At 35.3% G+C, this 20,567-nt stretch overlaps 1 protein-coding gene across 2 annotated transcripts; it reads left to right on the forward strand.

Moving 5' to 3' along the window:
- Nucleotides 1-317: 317 nt before the first annotated feature.
- On the forward strand, nucleotides 318-19,674 carry HNF4G (hepatocyte nuclear factor 4 gamma). Of its 2 annotated transcripts, XM_030971700.1 has the most exons (11): nucleotides 318-435; nucleotides 2,619-2,628; nucleotides 3,261-3,425; nucleotides 5,758-5,852; nucleotides 9,334-9,440; nucleotides 13,504-13,659; nucleotides 15,747-15,834; nucleotides 17,860-18,012; nucleotides 18,192-18,428; nucleotides 19,025-19,147; nucleotides 19,556-19,674. In XM_030971700.1, exons 1-11 carry the CDS (start codon nucleotides 318-320, stop codon nucleotides 19,672-19,674), a joined length of 1,371 nt encoding a protein of 456 aa, XP_030827560.1. The 2 variants fall into 2 exon arrangements, with proteins under 2 accessions (XP_030827560.1, XP_030827559.1); XM_030971699.1 differs by lacking the exon at nucleotides 2,619-2,628 and having other exon boundaries at nucleotides 3,257-3,425.
- The last annotated feature ends 893 nt before the right edge of the window (nucleotides 19,675-20,567 follow it).

Raw genomic sequence — 20,567 nt, forward strand, 5'->3', positions numbered from 1 at the left:
GACAGCAAAATGTACAGCAAGGCATGAGGGATGGGAAGCTTCCTGCATGTCCTTGGGTTCATGCAAGAACTGGAACCAGTACAACTCCTGATAAGATTATTTCAAAAAAGCATTCCAAGATTATCAGAAAGGTTGCACTGTATCATAAAAGAAAAAAAAATATCCAGGTAAAATACAGCATGCAGAAGCAGTTTTCCAGCTCCTCCCATTGCTGCACTCAAGTGACACAGTTATAGTTAACTTTGGATTATCCATCACTGTGAAACAGAATGGGAAGGTTGTACATTTGAACAGCTTTTTCACTGCTTTTGCATTCAATGATGCGGCTCTCAGAACCAATACTGGACATGGAAATGGCAAACTACAGTGAAGTTTTAGATCCAACATATACAGCACTGGAGTTCGAAACTATGCAGATTCTCTATAATGGCAATGGTGAGTTCTGCCCTTTGAGGCAAATTCAAGCTAGTTAACAGAAAAAGTGAAGTAATGCTATAAGGTGTTAGTTAAATGTTTTATTAATGGAGCATTTGGGGGTTGTTTTTAAACTACAAATCTGCTCTCTTACACTTCATCGCTGACTCTGAGTTAGTAACATTATAATTCTTTAAGGAAAATAAAAGAGAGGTTATATATAATAAAATAGCTGTACTGTCACCAGTCAGTTAATCAAAGGGGAAAAAAATGGTCTATTCAGCAGTTGTTTTATTTACTGTAAGACAAATGAATAACTAGTATTGACAGTTTGGACATGGAAGTATATTTTGTATATAACTTTCAGAAGGAAAGGAAAAAATTATCTAGAGGTTTGTGAAAAAAATTAGCTACTGTTTCTTGATGCCTAGTTTCTAATTGTTATACTAATATTTATTTTATTTAAGTATTAATCTAGCCTTTCTAGCTAAGTGTATATATTCACAAGAGTGATTTAAAAAGAATCACATTGGCTTTCTAGAGGATAATGTTTAGTTGAGAAAAAGAGGTTAATGTAACACTTTAGGCAGATTTTTTTATATGCAGTTTTTGAGAATTTTTCTCAAGTTATGCTTGAAATAGAAAGCACATCTTTTCATTCTGCCATCTAATACTGACAAAAAAAAAGTGAATAAAAGTATCAAGCAAGTTAAACTACTCAAAAATGGCCTTTCAAAATCTTTTAATACACTAAAAATGTTTGTTTATTGTGTCTTAAAGTATAATTCATAGTTCTATAGTAGTATGTATTTTTAAAAGGCAGAACCTTTTATGCAGTGATTTGCAGGAAAAATATTTAGCACCTGCCATATAGAACATAATTAACTTTTTATTGTTGTGCTTTAAGTTTTATCTGAATTTCTGATGTTAAGTTACAGCAAGTTTAGTAAACAGAAGGTTAGATTTGGTTATCAGTTTAGGAAGAAAAACCAGAACTTTATGCGCTAACTAAATTTGTAGCTGTCAACAATGATTATATAACTTTAGATGATTTCTCTGCTTTTTTTTTGTTCTAATAGGGGTATTTCATTGGTCATATATTTTTTGCTGAATAGCAACCTTTTGGATCTGTTAATGTTAAATAAATGAGAAGGCAGATTAGGGAGGTTGTGCTTGGTTGCATTATGTGTTGGAGATAGAGCTGGTTAAATTATGACTGTAAGTGATTAGCTCAATAATTATTAGTTATCAGGTGCAGCCTTTTTATAGTTAGAGTTTGTATTGAGTTTAGCCTTAGTATTTTCTTATAGCATTTATAAAAACATTGTATTGTTATAGTGCTAGTTTGGAACTGAAAGCTGCCCCTTATGAACCTTCTTGTGTATCTTTTCTAGCTGTTTAAATTAATTAGGAACATTTAGAGAAGTTTAACAAGCCACATTCAGGCAGATTAAACAGTTCTGTTGAAATCAAAGAATTTTTCAACAGCAGGTCAGTTTTCTAGACATCTTGGTTCATAATAATAGCAAAGAAAATAAGTATGCCCTTATACATACATACATACATATATACATACATATATATATATATGTATATATATGCGTGCAGAACTTGTATTTTCAATTATTCTATATGATGCAAAGCTACAAAACTAAAAAAAAAGGTCCTTTATTTTTCTAAAACAATTCTGTAGTCTAGTTTAAAAGTAGTTTAAAATTTTCAAGTCATGACAATCCTAATTTTAAAATAAATTATTTACAGAACTGAATTCTTCTAAGATTTCTTTTTGATGTAATTCCTATCAATTACAGCTCAGTAAAACAAAACAAAACAGAAAGGTTGCTTCTCTCTGTATCTGAAGAACTCTTTAACTTTTAAGCTCTGTGGGACACAATGGAAATTTCATAATGTATTTGTGTTTTACATTTCGGTTGAATCTATACAATATGAGTAATATTACGTATCAATATTAACAGTTTTACTGTTCATCCGGTATACTGTTCATGAACTCATGTACTTGACTTTTGAATTCATTTTTACATATCTGATTCATGTGACACTCTTTCCTCTCCTGGACAAAACAGAAAGAAATGCTTAGGATATGTTTTCCTTCTATTTAAACCAGAAGCAAAACAGAAAAAGATATTTTGCAGTTGTTTCTTTGAACACGTCTGTTAACATTGTGACGCAAAGAATAAATATAGCTGATTTCAGGTGAATTTATTCACTAGTGTTTACCATATTCAGTGACTAATTGTTAATCACATAGCTAATATTCTGTGCAAGGAAAGACTGCACCAGTGCTCCTGTCAAAAATATCTTCAAGGAAATGAGAGACATGTTAACAGTATGTTAATACTCTTAGCATGTTTTGGTTTTTTAAAATTAAGTTGTACAAATTCCTTCTTTTTTTTTTTTTTTTAATGTCATAAATCTTTGTAAGAGAGTTGCCAGCTATTGCTAGCTTGTATGAGAGCTGATACATGAGATCTTAAGACTGCTTTGTGCCAAAGTTCCTCTTCATGTTAGTAGGAACATATGTAGGAACATTTGAAATTATAAATGCAGAGGGGCACTTTAATTTTTAGCCCTTCAGCTGAAAAGAGTTTAGAGCTCAATTATTTGTTGTTATGAACTTCATAAGTTCTTTTAACATATCTATCACTTTGAAAGTGTTCATGTCAGTGAGAACCAGATGTAATCAGATGGGTCATACTATATAAATCCTAAGTGGCAATTAAAAGATATAAGGTCAGAAAAGCCTCTGTTTAGGTACAACCTGCTCATGGGGTGGTCTTTGGAAGTCTTATCCATAACTATGTATGTTCTTGTCTCTTGTCAGACAGTTCAGGAGAAGCTGTCAACATGAATGCTGCTGACAACGGGGTCAGTAGTCTCTGTGCAATATGTGGAGACCGAGCGACCGGAAAACATTATGGTGCTTCCAGCTGTGATGGATGCAAGGGATTTTTTAGACGCAGCATAAGGAAAAACCACGTCTATTCATGCAGGTATTTCAAAAGTTCATCTAGAGGCACTATATTAATGAATTTAAGCAAAAATTATATTTATACTTTATCAGAATTTTTCAATCATGTCGGGGGATTTTCAGCTTTTTCTTAAGGAATGCTACTTGATATTACACATTCCAGAATCTATGTTCCAGGTGCTTGATGATACTGTTGATATCATTACATCACTCACAAACTGTTTCACTCTTTTATTTATGATTACAAAAGTCATCTCTGAAAAAAAAAAGAAAAATGATCATATTTTCACTTCAGTGGGAAAACTGTAATACTTAACTGTTTTCTAAAATTCTTTCCTTATGAAGGTAGCTTCTGAATAGAAAGTCTAAGATTTATGAATCTTGTTTTAAGGACTGTACAAACACATCTGCACCTGGTGTGACGCACAGGTCTTTTGAGCAGCCATTTCCCCCTTCTGTCTGAATGGCAATCTGTTAATTTCCAAATGGTGCCCAAAATATCACACTGCACCATGTTTGATGAAATTATCTGTGTCGGCTCAGGGCTATAAACTGTCCATTCTGAGTCATAAGCAGAATATATGGAAAACTCAGTACATTTAAACAAATCACTGAAGGGGAATATTGGGTTTTCATGCCAAGATTTTGGTAGCGGTGGGGTTACAAAAGTGGATTCTTGTGAGAAGTGTCAGAAATGTCCCCTATGTCTGGTGAAGCCAATGCCAGCCATCTCCAAGATGACCAAAGCTGAGCTTTGTTATCAGCAATGGTGGTAATAATTGGAGGAATAATGTATTCAAGAAGAAAAAAAAATATTGTGCAGAAAAAAATTGTAGCCAGAGAAAAGTAGAGACAATATGAGAGAAGAACAGCTCTGCAGACACCAAGGTCAGTGGAGAAGGAGGGGGAGGATGTGCTCTAAGTGCTGGAGCAAAGATTCTCCTGCAGCCCATGGTACAGGCCATGATGAGGCAAGTGTCCTTGTGAAACCCATGGAAACCCACAGGGGAGCAGATATCCACCTGCAGCCCATGGAGGACCTGCTGCTGGAGAAGGTGAATGCCTGAAAGAAGGATGTGACCTCATGGGAAGACTGTGCAGCAGCAGGCTCCTGGCCAGACCTGTGGCCCTGTGGAAGGAAGACCCCACACTGGATAAGGTTTTCTGGCAGGACTGTTGACCCTGCAGGGGACACATTGCTGTAGCAGCCCAATCCTAAAGGACTGCACACTGTGGAAAGCACCCATGCTGGAGCGGTTCATGAAGAACCAAGCCCATGGGAAGGACTAACATTGGAGAAGTTTGTGGAGAACTGTCTCTATTGGGATGGACCTGACAATGTAGCAGATGAAGACGGAGAGGAGTCCTCCCTTGAGCAGAAAGAAGCAGCAGAGACAACATGTGATGAACTGACTGTAGCCCCCAATCTCTGTCTCCCTGTGCTATTGCATGGGGTGATGATAAAACTTATAAGAATGGCTTGTTACTGGAAATGTTGTTTCCTACACTCTTCTTTGGTTGTGTAATATTCTTAAAAGGAAACATCTCCCTTATAGACATCATACAGTGATATAGCATAGACATACCCCTAAAGTGGTGTGTTAAGAGCTGACATAAGTGATTTCAGGAAGAGCTCTGCTTTTGCAGAGTCTGTTTATCTAACAAACACATGCAAAGAAAAAAAGGCAGACATAGACGGAGAGAGGGACAAACGGCTCATATGTAATCCCTTAGGCACACCTGTAGATGTGCATAATAGCCCGGGTAAGCTGCCTTGCAGTGTCATGATCCATGTATTTCCTCAAGTCTTTATTTCATTGTGTTGGTTCCTCTCATTTCCTGTTTAGGTTGCCATCTGTAATGATAAAACATGCAGCTTGTTCATTGTTACCTCCCAGAAGGAGTAAACACTGCCAGACAAGGGTAATGGTTTTGCAGCTAAGGGGCTCCTCTATGCCAGCAACATTTGTCTTTTTCTTTGATTGTTCTTTGCTTTTTCTATTTGCAGATTTTCTTCATTTTTTTTCTTCCACTTCCATTTGATGCAGCCAGTTACTGACTTACCTCACAAATCAATTGAGGTATAAATGATGTACATACCTACAAAATTTTCCACACTTGCCTATTCCAATGCCTACACGTGTTTATACATGTACATATATTCTTGGAAAAATAGCAGGTATGAAACACCTCTCAATACTGATTAATAAAGAAGAATAATCATTGCAACTGAAGAAGAGAGTCTGTGGTTATAGGCATTATTCTGACAGGACAGATTTGTTGATTTTTTTCTTTGTAATCAGGGTGATACTTTATTAATGCTTTATACATTTACCTTTTCTTGTCTCTGATAGATTCAACCGACAGTGTATTGTTGACAAGGACAAAAGGAATCAATGCAGATATTGTCGTTTAAAAAAGTGTTTTCGAGCAGGAATGAAAAAGGAAGGTAATGGAGTAATTTATTATTTGATATACAAAGAAAAAGTCCTAATTAGCTTTGAAATATAATGAAAATTCTAAAAAACTCCAGCAGAATAAACCAATGGAAAGTTGGCTACAATACCTTCATAATGGGAAAGTGCGTTTATATTGAGGTGAAATCAATGTCTACTAACTTTCAAGGGAGTAAGCAGTTCTAGCACTTGGAACATTAACAAGTCCATGGATTTAAAGTGAATTTGCAACTGTATAATTCATTAATTCTGTCACCAAAATTCATTGATTTCTACATATTGAGCCATATGCTGGAATATATTTCAAACAAAGAGATTTTACTTAAAATGTTTACCAAAAGTGAGTAATAAAATCACTGTCTGGCTGGTTTTTCCCCTGCCCTAAGTAATGACAGTGCCAATTTACTGGTTCTTCCCTTAAATTTAAATGAATGAAACATTTAAGCCAGACAAAGGACTGTGAAATTGAGTGAAAAAGTAGTGGGAAGAGTAGTGGTAGCAGTCAGTGGAGTGTCCACATTAATTAATAAAAAATCTGATTTCCCTAGAGCTTAATATAGGAAAATTGTTACTTAGGATCTCACTGACAGATATGAGAAGCATGTGTCACAGTGATTCTTCAGTCAGAGTCAAAGGACCAGATCACCACAAGATCAGAGCAACAGGGAAAAAAGATCAGTGCAAATATTAGAGGGTTTGTTTTTTTGTTTGGGCTGTTGTTTCAAAGACAAAAATGATGTAGACGTAAAAGATGTCCTTATCTGTTTCAAATACACACTCAAATGTGGTTTGTCACAAACTTTGCTACCTTTTTGTTTGGAGCGTGGTGCATCTGCTTGCAGGCCAGCCTGAAATGTGAATGCTTAGTTCTCTTGTAATGTGGCTATCATACTTTTTGTCTGTACAAAGGAAGCTTTTTCTTTATGCTCTTAAGTATCTGTCTAGTAGTAGTTCTTTGCTAGTGATCAAGTTATTGGTATGAAGTAAAATGGATTTTTCTCCTTGAAGCTCCATGGGGATATTCTAAACAGCATTACACAGGGTATGAAATAGGTTTGCCTGCTAATGTGGATCTCCTTTAAGACACTTTGGCCTTTTGGAATTTGAGCCATTAAGTCAGTAACATATTGTATATATGTTATGAATCTGATGTGAAGAAAGGGGAAGATCTGTGAATATGCAGCAGCCCTAGAAGTTTTGCAAATAGCAGAACTTTACAGACTTTCAAAACCTGGAATTAAAGAAAAGTTTACCTCAGAAGGGACATCTAGAATTCATCTAGTTCAGCTCCCACTTAAACCAAGGCTGACATCTAAGTTCAGTCAGGTTGCTTGGGACCCTGTCCAGACAGATTTACACAGTCTGTGGGAGGGGAGATTGAACAAACTCTCACTCTGCAAGCTCTTCCAGTACTTGACCATCCTCATTGGGAAGGGTTTTTTTCCTTATAACTAGTTAGAATATCTCTTACTGCAGTTAGGGTAGTGTCCATTGGGTCTTGTCTTTTCATTATGCATCTGAGAAGAATCTGGTTCCATTTTCTGTATGCTACAGAAATGAAGACCCTCACATCCACATTGCTCCTCTTTTTTCCACATAAGCAAAGATGCCTGCACCTTGTGCATCTTGTGGATTACATCTCCACAGGCCTCTGCTGGACACTACCTAGTTTTCCAGCAGCTTTCATGTGCTGGGGAGCCCAAAACAGAGAAATGCTCATTTCCCTCAAGATGATAATGCAGCCTGGTGCACAGCACAAAATTTTAACCCGCTTAACGCTACTCTGCCCTACTCTGATCCCACTGTGTCTAAGACTTTCAACATTGCTTTTGTTTGTTATAACCTCTCTACATGATCAGGGCATGTCTCATAGTATAAGTAAGTATAGCATAGAGTCTATGATAGATTCTCATGTTTTTAGCAAATCTCTTTTCTTTGGGACAAAGATAAGAGAGGCTTCAGTTATTAAAAGCTTTACAAGTCCTCTTTCAGCAAATGTACCACCCTTCTCATGGAGTCTCTATTTAAGAAAATTTTAGCCTGAATTGACAATAAAGCTTTAGCCACATAGTCTAGTCTAATAATCCAAAATTATGTGTATGTAGAAGAAAATTAAAGCATCCACCCATGGTGGTAATGTGCTCCACTAGTGATTTTCACTAGTGATGTATTGTCAGAATACCTTACTATTTTTGCAAAACTAATCAATGCTGAATTTATTTTAATAGACTAAAAGAATGCTGTTTGTTTCAGCATTCTTTTACAAAAGGTTATATTTTCTCTTTCCTGTCTACAACATACTGTGTGTTTGTCACCACACAAGATTTCTTCCTGTGACCTTAGTAGAAGGCCCATCAGTGAGTGTACCAACTGCAAAAAAGTTAGTGCACCTCTGGAATAAACTGTGTGCATTGTTCGGATAAATCCTGAACCTACTCGGTGCACAGAGGTTTTTTGTTTTTTTTCTAATTAAAACCTCTTGTACTACTCCTTAACTCTGTAATGCAGATTGTTTCCCACAATATAGCAAACGTATCTTTGGGAATAAAGCTGATGCTCTTAAAATACAATGAAGTTCCTCATGCAATAGAAAGATTTCCATTGGCACAATAATTTTTTTCCCCCTTTTTCATTTTCTTTGGCCTAATCTTGGACATAATCTAGGTTTTAGAAGCATCTGACTGTCAGTTTTTTATTTTTTTTTCTTCTTCCTTTAGTTTAAAAGCATACTTTCTTGCTTTATAAACCTTACACATGCTGATTACAGATTCCCTATCCAAAGCTCTTTCAAATGCCTGATTTTGGACTCCATGAGACAAAACTTACTGAATTTACTGTCCTAAAACTTTTTTGGTGTGCTAGTTTTTGGATTGGTTTTTTTTTCCCCTGTAACTTAGTTAATATTCCATAAACTGGCTAGGAATGCAATGTCATTGAGGAGGAACATGAGATTTAAGTCTCAAAATTATTTTACTAGTGGCTTAAATTCATGATTCGTTCCTGTTTCATTGTTTCCTACATCAGAGCATGAGTAGCGTGTTCATACTTCCTCTGAGACATATTTTTTCAGTGGTGATGCTGTACCACCTGACCTGTTTGGCAGTCTGGAAATATCCATTTCTGCTGTTATCATAAAGACTGACTTATTAAATTGGTTGAAATTGAGACCATGTGTTCAAGTTCAAAGGAAGAAAGAGGTTTGACTGTAATTAAGCTAGTGACAGAAGTGCAGATGATTCAGTGTCTATCTGCAATTAGTTATACGTGCTTTTTACAGGGAAGTAGTGTTCCAATAGCGACTGTAAACAAGTACTATCATCCTTCCTCATCACTCAGAGCTAAATGAAGATCATCTTCTTTGAATGTCATACCTTTTGGTTCTTAGAGTTATCTTCTGGAATCTAGTAAAGTTCTGAAATTATTCTTTGTGTCAGTGTTTACAAGTCAATAAATGAGATGAATATTCTTTTCCAGCTGTACAAAATGAACGGGACAGGATAAGTACAAGAAGAAACACTTTTGATGGCTGCAACAGTCCCTCTATTAGCACATTGTCACAAGCCGAGACACTCTCCCGCCAGGTACTGAGATCTATCACAAAATTGTTTAGTGACGTTAAGACCACTTTTACTAAAATTAAATACTTCTCAATTTCTTATTGTATCAAAAATAATTATTGAGATTACTTTTTTCCTACTTCCAAAATGCACACAACTTCCTCTTCTCAATGGAAGAAGCAGTAATAGAATACATTCTTGAAGCATAGTCAATAAAAAAATTCTACTTTGTCCAGAACAATATGTCTTAGGCACCTTTCTTAATAAAGGTTTATGGTTCTTACTGCTTTTAAATCAGTTGCTGTCTTAGGCAGCTGGTGGCATCTATCTATCCTTGAAGCAGGCTTTCCCATGAAACATAGGGAAAAATTTGTCCAAAGCCATTACATTCAAAGGGGTGTGGACTCTAATTTCCTTACAGTCTTTTGAAAATCCTATTTTTAATATCCTTAGACATTATAAGTAAGGCAAACAGAAGTGTTCCAACTGCAGAGTCTATTCACATCTCACTTCTAAATTTTCTTTGTCTCATCTGAACTTCATTTTCTCTTTTTTTTTCCTATCGAATCAATTGCTGAATGGAACAGTCTCCAGTCCTTTTCTGCACCTCAGATAAATCATGGTCATTGATTCTGCGTTCTTGCACCTCTTACTAACTTGCTTAGAATTTAACTGCCATCTTTATGATTTCATGCTGACTGATTTATACATCCCCAAATGTTTTGTAATCTCATCCTTTATAAGTATCTCTCTTAGGCTAGAACTGCCTGTAGAGAATTGATGCAGGAATTACTGGGTTATAGTCTTTGGCACATATTGCATGTCTGGGCAGACTAGATGAACATAATGTACCTTCCTACCTTTCCTACCTATACAGTATGAAAAATATATCTATATTTATCTCCTTCGTAATTTTTTGAACTTGCTTATTGTGCTTTTTTTATAGTACTCCTTAATCATTTCCAACTGGTATTTGCAATTCAGGAATAAGAACTGTCTTGAACAGAATCACATCCTCAGCTGTTTATAGCACAAAGTTCTTTTCAAACAGTAGGTTCTTGGCCTAAAACATCTCCTTGTGTATACACAAATTTATTGTACTTACTATTTGTTATGTTTTAGTAGAACAGAATTGCTTCCACTATGTCAAGCATATATGAAGATACAGTCTTGGCCTCAAAGTCCAAAAAACTTCATTAGCATGATGGAAAAGCAAAGAAGTCCTAAAAGTACTTCTTTTTCCCTCAATTGAATAGGTCTCTAAGATGAGTTCAGTCCTGAGAAGAGACTTAGAGAGGTGGTAGTGTCCCAAATGATTATCTAAGTACTTCAGCTGTGAAATGAGGAAGAGGGTGGCATTCATCTCTTTTGAAATGTTCATATTAAATAAGGAAAAATAGACCCTTTTGAAGTGTTCATAATAAATACGAAAAATTAGTAATTTTGTTCCTTAAGATCCCTTACAGGGGGGTATTTGTCTAAGTACAATTTTTCTCATACGCACCTGGGAAAGGCTTCCGGGATTATGTAAATATGAAAAGAGCATGCTGGACTCTCATACGAGTAAAGGCATCTGTCCCTGAAAGTTTTCAGAACAGCTGGGATACAGTGTTATATTTTCATGTTCATCAACTCATTAATGGGTACAAGTTACACTGGGAAAGATTTCACCTCAATATAAGAAAGAAATTTTTTACTGTGAGAACAAGCAATCACTGGAGCAACCTTTCCAGGAATATGGTGGAGTCCTTATCACTGAAGATTTTCAAGATGCAATTGGAGAGAGTGTTAGATAATCTTTAGTATTCCTTTCCAATAAAAGGTTGGATTAGATGGTCTTTCAGGGTCCCTCCTAACCTGTCCTAATCTACGATTCTATCAAGTCAGTGATTCCTGTGTTGTACCCCATAAATGAAAGGCAGGTTAAAGCAATAGAGAAATAGAAATTGAAAAGTTCATAACTTCATATCCTTGTCAAGACATACAATCCTAGGTGTTCATAATGAACTCCATGGGAGTCATCCCATGAATCCCCAGCAGAAGTTCACCAAGTAATTTCAGCATGGAGACTGTAGTGTTTGTAATGTAAGATGTAAATTATAAAAATGCACAGCTTTAATTAAATATATTAAGGGAAGGAGAATGTATTAACTTCATGAGTCAGTATGTCTAACAGTAACAGTTAAACAATCTACCTCTTCTTTGCCTTCTTGTAGTATCATTTTCAGGTAGATCAGAGTGTGACCTACTATCAGAAATCTCTTCTTTGCACCTTTGAATCATGATCAAGACCCCTTTTACTCTTCTGGAGAAAAATGAAATGTATTGAATTTCTTTACTGTCTTTCTGTACTAAAGGTTTTCTAGACTGAATCACTCTGGTAGCTCTCACCTGAATGAATATCAGTATTTTCAGCCTCCTTTTTGTAAAGGAGATGCCAGAAATGGATTCATGATTATAGCACGGATTTCACATATTCTCTGTCTACAAAGAGGCAATACCTCTAACCTCTTTGCTACATGATAGCCTTTGAATTATGTGTCTGAGGAATTTTTCACCTGCCTAGCTGCTGTATTTCCCTGAGAGCTAATGTTCAGCTGGTTGACTGACATAAATATCTAAGCTGTTTTCACTGTTTTACACTGCTGAATTATGTAGGAAGCACAGAGCTTTAGTTCAGAAGCACAACTCCTTTTGACTACCAAGGATAAGGGATTTCACTACAGATCCCACTGTGGGGTTTAACATGGGTATATGAATGAAGGGAACTGGTAGGAGTCAAACTAAATACTTTCCACCATCCTGAAAAGTGTAGGAACGTGATAGTGGAAGACCAAACAATTAATTTCTTTTCCTGAGGAAGATAATTACACTACATAATTCCCTGAATATGCTTTCAGTAATAAAACATAAAGGGCAAGTCAGTTTTATCGGCCTTGTACAGTGATCTTTTTATTTTCTTTTTTTTTCTTTTTCTCTTTTTCTTTTTCACTTTTTCTTTTTCCTTTTTTCTTTTTCTTTTTTTTTTTTCTTTTTCTTTTTTTTTTTTTTCTATTTTTTTTTCTTTTTTTTTTTTTCTTTTTCTTTTTCTTTTTTTTTCTTTTTCTTTTTCTTTTTCTTTTTCTTTTTCTTTTTCTTTTTCTTTTTCTTTTTCTTTTTCTTTTTACATTTTTTCTTTTTCACTTTTTATTGTTTTTCTCTTCTTCTTCTTCTCTCTTTTTTACTTTGTTTCCTTTTTTCTTTTATTTTGTCTTTTCTGCTTTCTTTTTCTTTTTGCTTCCCTTGTTTGATAGCAACTATAAACTGGCCTTACCTTCTCAGGTTTGCCTTTATCTTAAGCTGGCTTTCCTGCCTGGCTCAAGAGAAAGCCTGGTTTTGTTCCTTTCCTTGAAAAGTCATTAAGAATTTCAGGAATTGGCTCAGTAGAAGTGTCCAGCTTCAGGCCCAGAAAGATATTGCTCTCTTGCCATTTCACAGAACACTGTTTCCTGCAAGTGGTCTAATGCACACTCATATCCTTTACAATTCCTCTGAAACATCTCAGACTTCTGCCTATGCCACTACTTCATCATTACAAACCATTCTCCTCCAGGCACTAAAACCCCCCTGTTTTACCTTCTAAAGTTAATGATACTTGTCTTTACACTAGAAGAACGTACTACCCCTTTATCATTCTCTTTGTCTTATTATCTCTGTCCCTTAATATTACTACATGCCACTATAAGCTCTTCTTTTTTTTTTCTGAAATGAAGTAAATGTCAACCATTTTAAAGAAAAAAAAAACCTAAAACACCTCCCTTTTACAAATTAAAAGAGCTCTATATTTTTAAAAATAGTATTGTGGAATGAGAAGATATTGTACCATGATATGATTAATTAAAATTTTAGCATATTGCAATACAAACTGGTAATAATGAAAAAGAAAAATTTATCATTTACATGCAGGGTAATGGTCCATATGGTCAAGGAATTTCTCAAGAGTATATGTGATTACTGCTGTGATTTTTTTCTTAAATATGTTATTAACCAGTGAAAATAAAATTATATGAAATTTAACATCATTCATTTTTTCTCTCATTATGGCCAGATCTCAATTTCCAGTCCTGGTGCTAGCACTGATATAAATGCTAAGAAAATTGCTGGTGTTAGTGATGTCTGTGAATCTATGAAGCAACAACTTTTGGTCCTGGTGGAATGGGCTAAATATATTCCAGGCTTCTGTGAACTACCACTCGATGACCAGGTATAAGAGGAGACCAAAGAGAAAACTCTAATTACTGCTCTGTTATGCCTGTGGTATTTAAATGTCAGGATGAAGCACTCATTCTTTTTTTGTCTGAAAAATAGAGCTGAGTACTAGACCTACCCTCTTAATTTATTTTATTTAAGTTGTGAAGTAACACCACCACAACAGAAAAGACATGAACAAAAAGAAGCAGTAAGGCAGCATGGCTTTAAGTGTTTTGTTCTTTTTTTAGTGTTTTGGAAGCAGAACATTTTCTGACCTTAAAAAGTATTCCTTGCATGTTCACCTTTCATTATAATATGGTATAAGACAGCATGTTATTTAACATGAAGCAAGACTTCTCTACTTGCAAAAACCAAAAGCGATTAGAATCTCAAATAAATTCCAAACATATTGATATCAATCCATAGCAAATAATCTTTCATAGAATACAGTGTACTAAAATTATATTGTATATAAAGGAAAAAAGCACCAAATATTGAAAATTCATAAGAGTTTTTATGACAGAGGTCTGATGTAACATCACATTTGTAATATATTCTAATATATCACTGGCTTTTAGAGTAGGTTGCACTGGCAAACCCAGAACCAAAATCTCCACATTGTGGGGATTAGTTCTCTGACAAGCAGCCTCAGAAGGACATTAATTCATTGCTTGGGATCTCTTGATTCCACATCAAAATCTGATTCATCTTAAAAATCACTCTGTGAACTGGAATTGTATAAATCCTTCTTTTTGCTTCTTCAGTCTCTCAGTTTTTTAACAAAATCCTGCAAGTGTTAGGTCATCCTTGGTTTGAACTGAGTCATTGCCCCTTGTATCATTCCTCAGGAATATGGGTCTGTTTCAGGCCACAGGAAACTCCCCCAAAAATAAGTTAAATTATGTCTTTGCAGACCCACAGAACACATATGTTCACAAGCTCAGCATACTCGAATAAGTTTAAACTGTTCATGTGAAAAAGAATTTCAAATGTCATTACTACACAAGGGCAACAAAAGCAAGCAAAAAATTGCTGCTTTTGTTGTTAAGACAACATGGAGAAAAAGAGGAGGTATCAAATATCGTTAAAATAATCCTATCTGCATTTGAAAAAATGAAATATCAGCTTAGAATGATAGGCTGAAAATGCCCTTGCTGTGCTTGAAGAGTACATGTTGGGAAATACTCTGAAACCTTAAGTACCTTAGAAAAGTAGGGACAAAGACGTTGAGAGATAAAACAAATGCCAGTTTTTCATTTTTTGATAGACAGTTTCTAAGGGGCATTGTGCATTCAGTTATGAAATAAGCCATCTGGTGTTGAAAAAATGATTCCCAATCTGGGAGTCAGCCTAATTCACAAACCACAGAAGAGACCAAAGCAGCTGAGGTAACTCTACTGAGAACCTGAAGTCTTAACACATAAGTATTACCCAGGTACAGTGTACCTTTATAGCTCTCCTAAAATGACTGGCTTGGATTAGAATTACTTGTCAAGAGATGAGTTCTTTGAGGAAATAAACACCATTGCTGAAATTTCAAGCAGACATTAAAACTTGAGGAAAGTAAATAGGTGACTAAGAGTAAACTAATAAACACAAGTTCCTTCCTAGCACAAATTGGGATTCCTTTGTGGACAATAGTGGCTCTGTTAGCATATCTGGCTTTGTTGGGAAAAAGTTCTTTTAAGTGCCACATAAATTTTTGGTTCAAGAGAAAAATGAAACACTGATAGAACCAAATTTACTGTGATAGTTCATTATAGCCCACTGGAGTTTTTAGTGTCAACTTAAAATGCCAGAGAAAACTTTGTCAAGGGATTACACACTAGGAAAGAAATGAAGGTAGTATATTTATTGAGAAGTATTTTGCAGAACCTGATGTTTAAAATCTAGACAGAATTTAGATATGACAGAGAATGACAGTTTAATTAGAAAATGCTGTTTTGATGGCGTTCAGATTTTTACATTCACTTTACATTTTACATCGGAATCTTAGTCTTCAACATGTACCTAACACACAGTTAGGTGTGTTCTTTTCTTTTGCTCTTATTGAAACTTACTGCTTTATCATCTAATGAGTCTGCTTTTTTTTTTCATGAGGTTGCCCTGCTAAGAGCACATGCTGGGGAGCACCTGTTGCTTGGAGCAGCAAAACGGTCCATGGCATATAAGGACATTTTACTTTTAGGTAAATATTAGTTTTGTTTTACTTACTGATGATGATGTTATAGTACATTAGCAACGATGTAGTCACTTAAGTGGAACAACTGTTCTGGCACAATCAAAGCAATGCATTCTGTAAATGCTAAATAGCTATTAATGACATAATGTCACGTGCCTGTCCTAGCAAAAGCAGGTGGATGGTTTCATGTGAGTTAATACAGGTAAAGGTCTATTGGAAAGCAGAAACTACAATTTAAGGGAGTTCCCTGGCAATTGACTCCTTACGTTATCATCCTTTCTACACCTTTTCCCATAAAAAAAAATGGAACAAAATAACAACACAAAGGTAAAAACCCCTTTGCTTAGGAAAGGTGTAGCCAGCCTGTTGCACATGGATTATTTTCAGTCTTCATGAAAACCATTTATCTGGAGCTTTCTCAGGAGTCCTTCAGACTCAGAGAAGACTCTACTGGCTAAAATACTAGATAGCATGTTACCTGCAACTCACTTTCCCAAGACCCCTCTCACTTCTTCCTCAATAGTCCCCATACGGCCACCATGTAAATAAACATCATTCCTGTTGTCCCTGCCACATGACAGATGGGTGCACCCATGGCACAGTGCCGAGGCACCTCTGCAGGAGCGCATTCTTGGTCAGCTGAGATGGCTCCTGCAGAGGGTTATATTAAGGGAACATGGCTGTCAGGGAAGAGGATGTTGTCACTGATGGGAGCATGTTCATGCAACAGAGAGGCCCAGTTATGAGATGTGTGCTGGTGTGGAGAGTGATGTGATGAGGCATTTGTTAGCCTTGTTTGACACAGTGCTCTGCCAGTCTGAAGTGCACTCTGCCAAAAAGGGTCTCATAGACATGGTCAGCATTGGGGCTGTTTCCTGAGACAGGCTGTTGGTTGTCTTGGACATGATATTTGATGTGAGGCAGGGCTATATGGAATACAGACTCAGATTTGTCTCTTCACTGGTGGTATGGTACAAGGACATTTTCTACTACTTGTTCTCCTTCCTCTTTGGGCCTGCCTTTTCATAGCTCTAAATTAGCTTGAATTTATTTTTGCCCACAGTAAAAGGACAAGAAGGGCTTTGTCTGAAGGTATTTCTCTCACCAGCAATCCTTTCAAGACAAAAGCTGTACAAATGGCTTTCTTAAGGTAGTTATTTCCCTAGATACAGTTTCACTAACAAAATTAACAGAAACAGGGAAAAATAAATTTGCAATGTTATTTGGATTAGTAATAAGGTAAAAAGGAAAACAATGATAAAATAATAGTAAATCATGAGCATCAGCAGATACACCAAAAGTAGAACTTATTTGAGGCTTCAAGGCTTATTTTTGATACTTGGAGGCAGGTATCTGTTTTATGAGTAATTTTGACATGGATCACTTGTGATGTAATTATCACAAAACTGCATGGTGGCTTCTGAAAACTCCAGGGTATTCCTAGTGTTCTCCAGAAGGTGAATAAAGATGCAATAGTGAAGACCTCCAAAATGGATATTTAAAAAAAAAAAAAAAACCAAAAACAAAACCCAAAAAACTCTAGGTAAAATTATTTTATGATGCTACTAAATTTTATTAGGAACAACAGAAACATCCATTAGAAAAAGAAGCATTTCCAGTGTCTCCTCTTTTCTATAGTCAAATCCTTGTCATTCAGCTTGGGATATATTATTTTAATCAGGGAAGAATACATTTTAAGATCAATATATCAGTATATTTATCTGTTATTAAAACAGAAAGTCTACTTGCTTCATACTTGTAAGTTCAAATACCAAACTTGGTCCTGTGGACTAATCAGTAATTACATGTTGGTGTACTTATATGTACAGATTATGTACTGGGTTACAGCTATAATTTGCACATATACTCTGTTTGCAAAGAAAAGTTGTGTTTGATGCAAGGGAGAGTTATTACTTAAAAAAATTACCTTGATCACGCAATATGAAATGTAGTTTTGAAAATTGTCTTAATCTAGTACATTACATCAAAATGTTTCTATTAATTCATATGTTGATATTCTTTCTCTCTAAGGCAACAATTACATAATCCATCGCAACAGCACTGAAATGGAGATCTGCCGAGTGGCAAATCGGATTCTGGATGAATTAGTTCGTCCTTTCCAGGAAATTCAAATAGATGACAATGAATATGCTTGCTTGAAAGCAATTGTGTTTTTTGATCCAGGTATTTTTACAAAAATATCTCTCAATTGTTTTACATGTGATTGTATTAAAAGTAATTTTTGTTAATTTAGCATCTGTTCATATTATCTAGCTGAATGGAAAAGAATAAAATTAAAAACAGTAAGATGCTCCTCCCAAATTGTAATATGCCTTGACTTAAAGTTTTTGTCATTTTTAAAGATGCAAAAGGCTTGAGTAATCCATTGAAGATTAAGAATATGCGATTCCAAGTCCAAATCAGTTTAGAGGATTATATTAATGACCGTCAGTACGACTCCAGAGGAAGATTTGGAGAACTTCTTCTTCTACTGCCTACACTCCAAAGCATCACTTGGCAAATGATTGAGCAGATACAATTGGTTAAATTATTTGGAATTGTTAAAATTGACAGTTTGCTTCAGGAAATGTTACTGGGAGGTAAGCTATCAATTTGTTACATTTACCATCTTGTATTATGTTGAATTTATATTCAACATAATATAAATTATCTTTATATAATCTATATAAAACAATTATATTATTTTATAATATAATAACTATTAAAATATTATTAATATTAAATATTATATTATTATTGAATCTAGGATGTTGGGATGTTGAGGGAACCCTGATCTAAGCGACCACTCTGACTCACTGGCTGAGCTTTGTGTTGTGTAATTGTCAGCTAAAGCCTTCTTGTCTTGGCAGTTCATCTTGTTTAACTTAGTCCTACAACAACAGATTTTGCTATGTACTTCTCAGTAACTACTGGGTTGTCCTACAATTCCCTAGGCAGATGAAAGAATCCTTAGAAATATTTCATGAAACACACTGTTATTGCAGTCAAAACAGTGAAAATAAACACAGTGCTTAATATGCTTGAAGTCTGCTTAAATTGTTTAATGAATACCCAGAGGCAATTATTCAAATTGCCAATCAAAATATTTACTCTGTGGAAATGTAATTACTGAAGTATAAGTCACTGGCAACAACACGCTCGTTTGCATTGATATATGCTCATGTTATTTTTGCAGGTACTTCTAATGATGCCAGTCATCTGCATCATCCAATGCATCCTCACTTAGCCCAAGATCCATTAACTGGCCAAACTGTCCTCATAAGTTCAATGTCTGCTCCTGTACATACAGAACAGATACGTAAGTAATTGCAAGTTAGCCTTCTGTCATAACACTTCACTGTTTCATTTTAAAATATTAATTAGCATGGTGACCTGTCAGTGTTCATAGAGCTATTTCCTCATCATTCTTAAATTAAAATAATTGTGCATTAAAAATGTATGTATACAAATGGTGTTAAGTAATAGACTTTGACCTGAATTTAATTTAATTTTAAAAATTCAGCTCCATTTTGATATATCATTGTTTTTATATGCACAATCTTTAATAAACTAAAAATTCTGATCATTAAAATATCCTGTTTTCCAAGCATGTCAAGGCACTCTCTTTTCCAAGCATGCAACAGGACTCCCTTTCAGTGCAGTAGTGTATCTAGGTAGAGTAGACCAAGCTAATAAAGTATATAATTATTTCTGTGGTTTTTTTCAGCAACTCCAGAAACTCCATTACCTTCCCCTCCACAAGGCTCTGGGCAAGAATACAAAATGTCTGCAAATCAAGCTTCAGTCATTGCACAGCAATCTATTTTGAAACAAAAACCATTGTGATATTTTTATCTATGTCTTATCCTTCCTTCCTTCCCTTCCTTCTCTTCCTTTTCATGCACTAGGTAGATTGGTAGAACACTTGCACATTTAAAATCTCAGGTTGATAAAGGAAACTATTTCCTCAGCAGCCACTGCTAAGTGGGTGTTCCTTAAAACACCTCATGATTTGGAAAGTAATGCTGTTCTGACTACTGCATACAACTGTAACTGTGGATGCCGCAGTCTGACAAATATGTATAGAGGTAGATATTATTTTTAGATCTTATAACTGCACAGATTAATGTTTTTATTTCCTGTTTTAGTTGTTGTCTTAATATTATTGTTTTAGGTGTGTATATAATTTTTTCATTGTAATGGAACTGCTTAGTGCTTGTTTAGCTGTGAATTGTAGATATGAAAAAGTGGGTTATTCAGGCAAAAGCCAAGATTCCACTAATAGTAGAACATGAGGCTACCAAAAAAGCCCATGAATGGAAAAAAAAAGGAAAACATACTTAATGGACAGAAAACCGCAACTATTTTTAAAAAATCCTAATTTTAAAGGATCATCTCTTTTAAGTAAAACTTCAACAAAAGCATCGGATCCTTCCTGTTTAACAGTTTGTATGAAGCAGAAGGCCTGCCTGGGTGAATATGCTTGAGGACTTCTTAAAATCTATATATAGAACATATATAGATATTATGTCTATATATAGTCAATTGGCCAGTGCTGAAGCATTTATATTGATAAATACTTAGAACAAGGACTGGTAGGCTTTTTGGTCTGGACTAACTAGTACTTTCCCAAAAAAATTATGAGCTCACTTTGGGAATTAGGCCAGTCTAGCAACACTTTTTGCTTTCAGGTACTTTGAACACAGCCCTTCTCTTTAAGAGTACAGAGAGTATCACAG

Source organism: Camarhynchus parvulus, chromosome 2 (genome assembly GCF_901933205.1).
Source record: "Camarhynchus parvulus chromosome 2, STF_HiC, whole genome shotgun sequence".
In the NCBI taxonomy this organism is placed as follows: Eukaryota; Metazoa; Chordata; class Aves; order Passeriformes; family Thraupidae; genus Camarhynchus; species Camarhynchus parvulus.

What these genes read in the sequence shown, in the direction of transcription:
- HNF4G (XM_030971700.1), top strand. Translation starts at nt 318, where the DNA reads ATGATGCGGCTCTCAGAACCAATACTGGACATGGAAATGGCAAACTAC. An exon ending in AACCACGTCTATTCATGCAG is followed by an intron (nt 3,426 to 5,757) that starts GTATTTCAAAAG and finishes TGTCTCTGATAG; the next exon opens with ATTCAACCGACAGTGTATTG. An exon ending in TCAGGAAATGTTACTGGGAG is followed by an intron (nt 18,429 to 19,024) that starts GTAAGCTATCAA and finishes TTATTTTTGCAG; the next exon opens with GTACTTCTAATGATGCCAGT.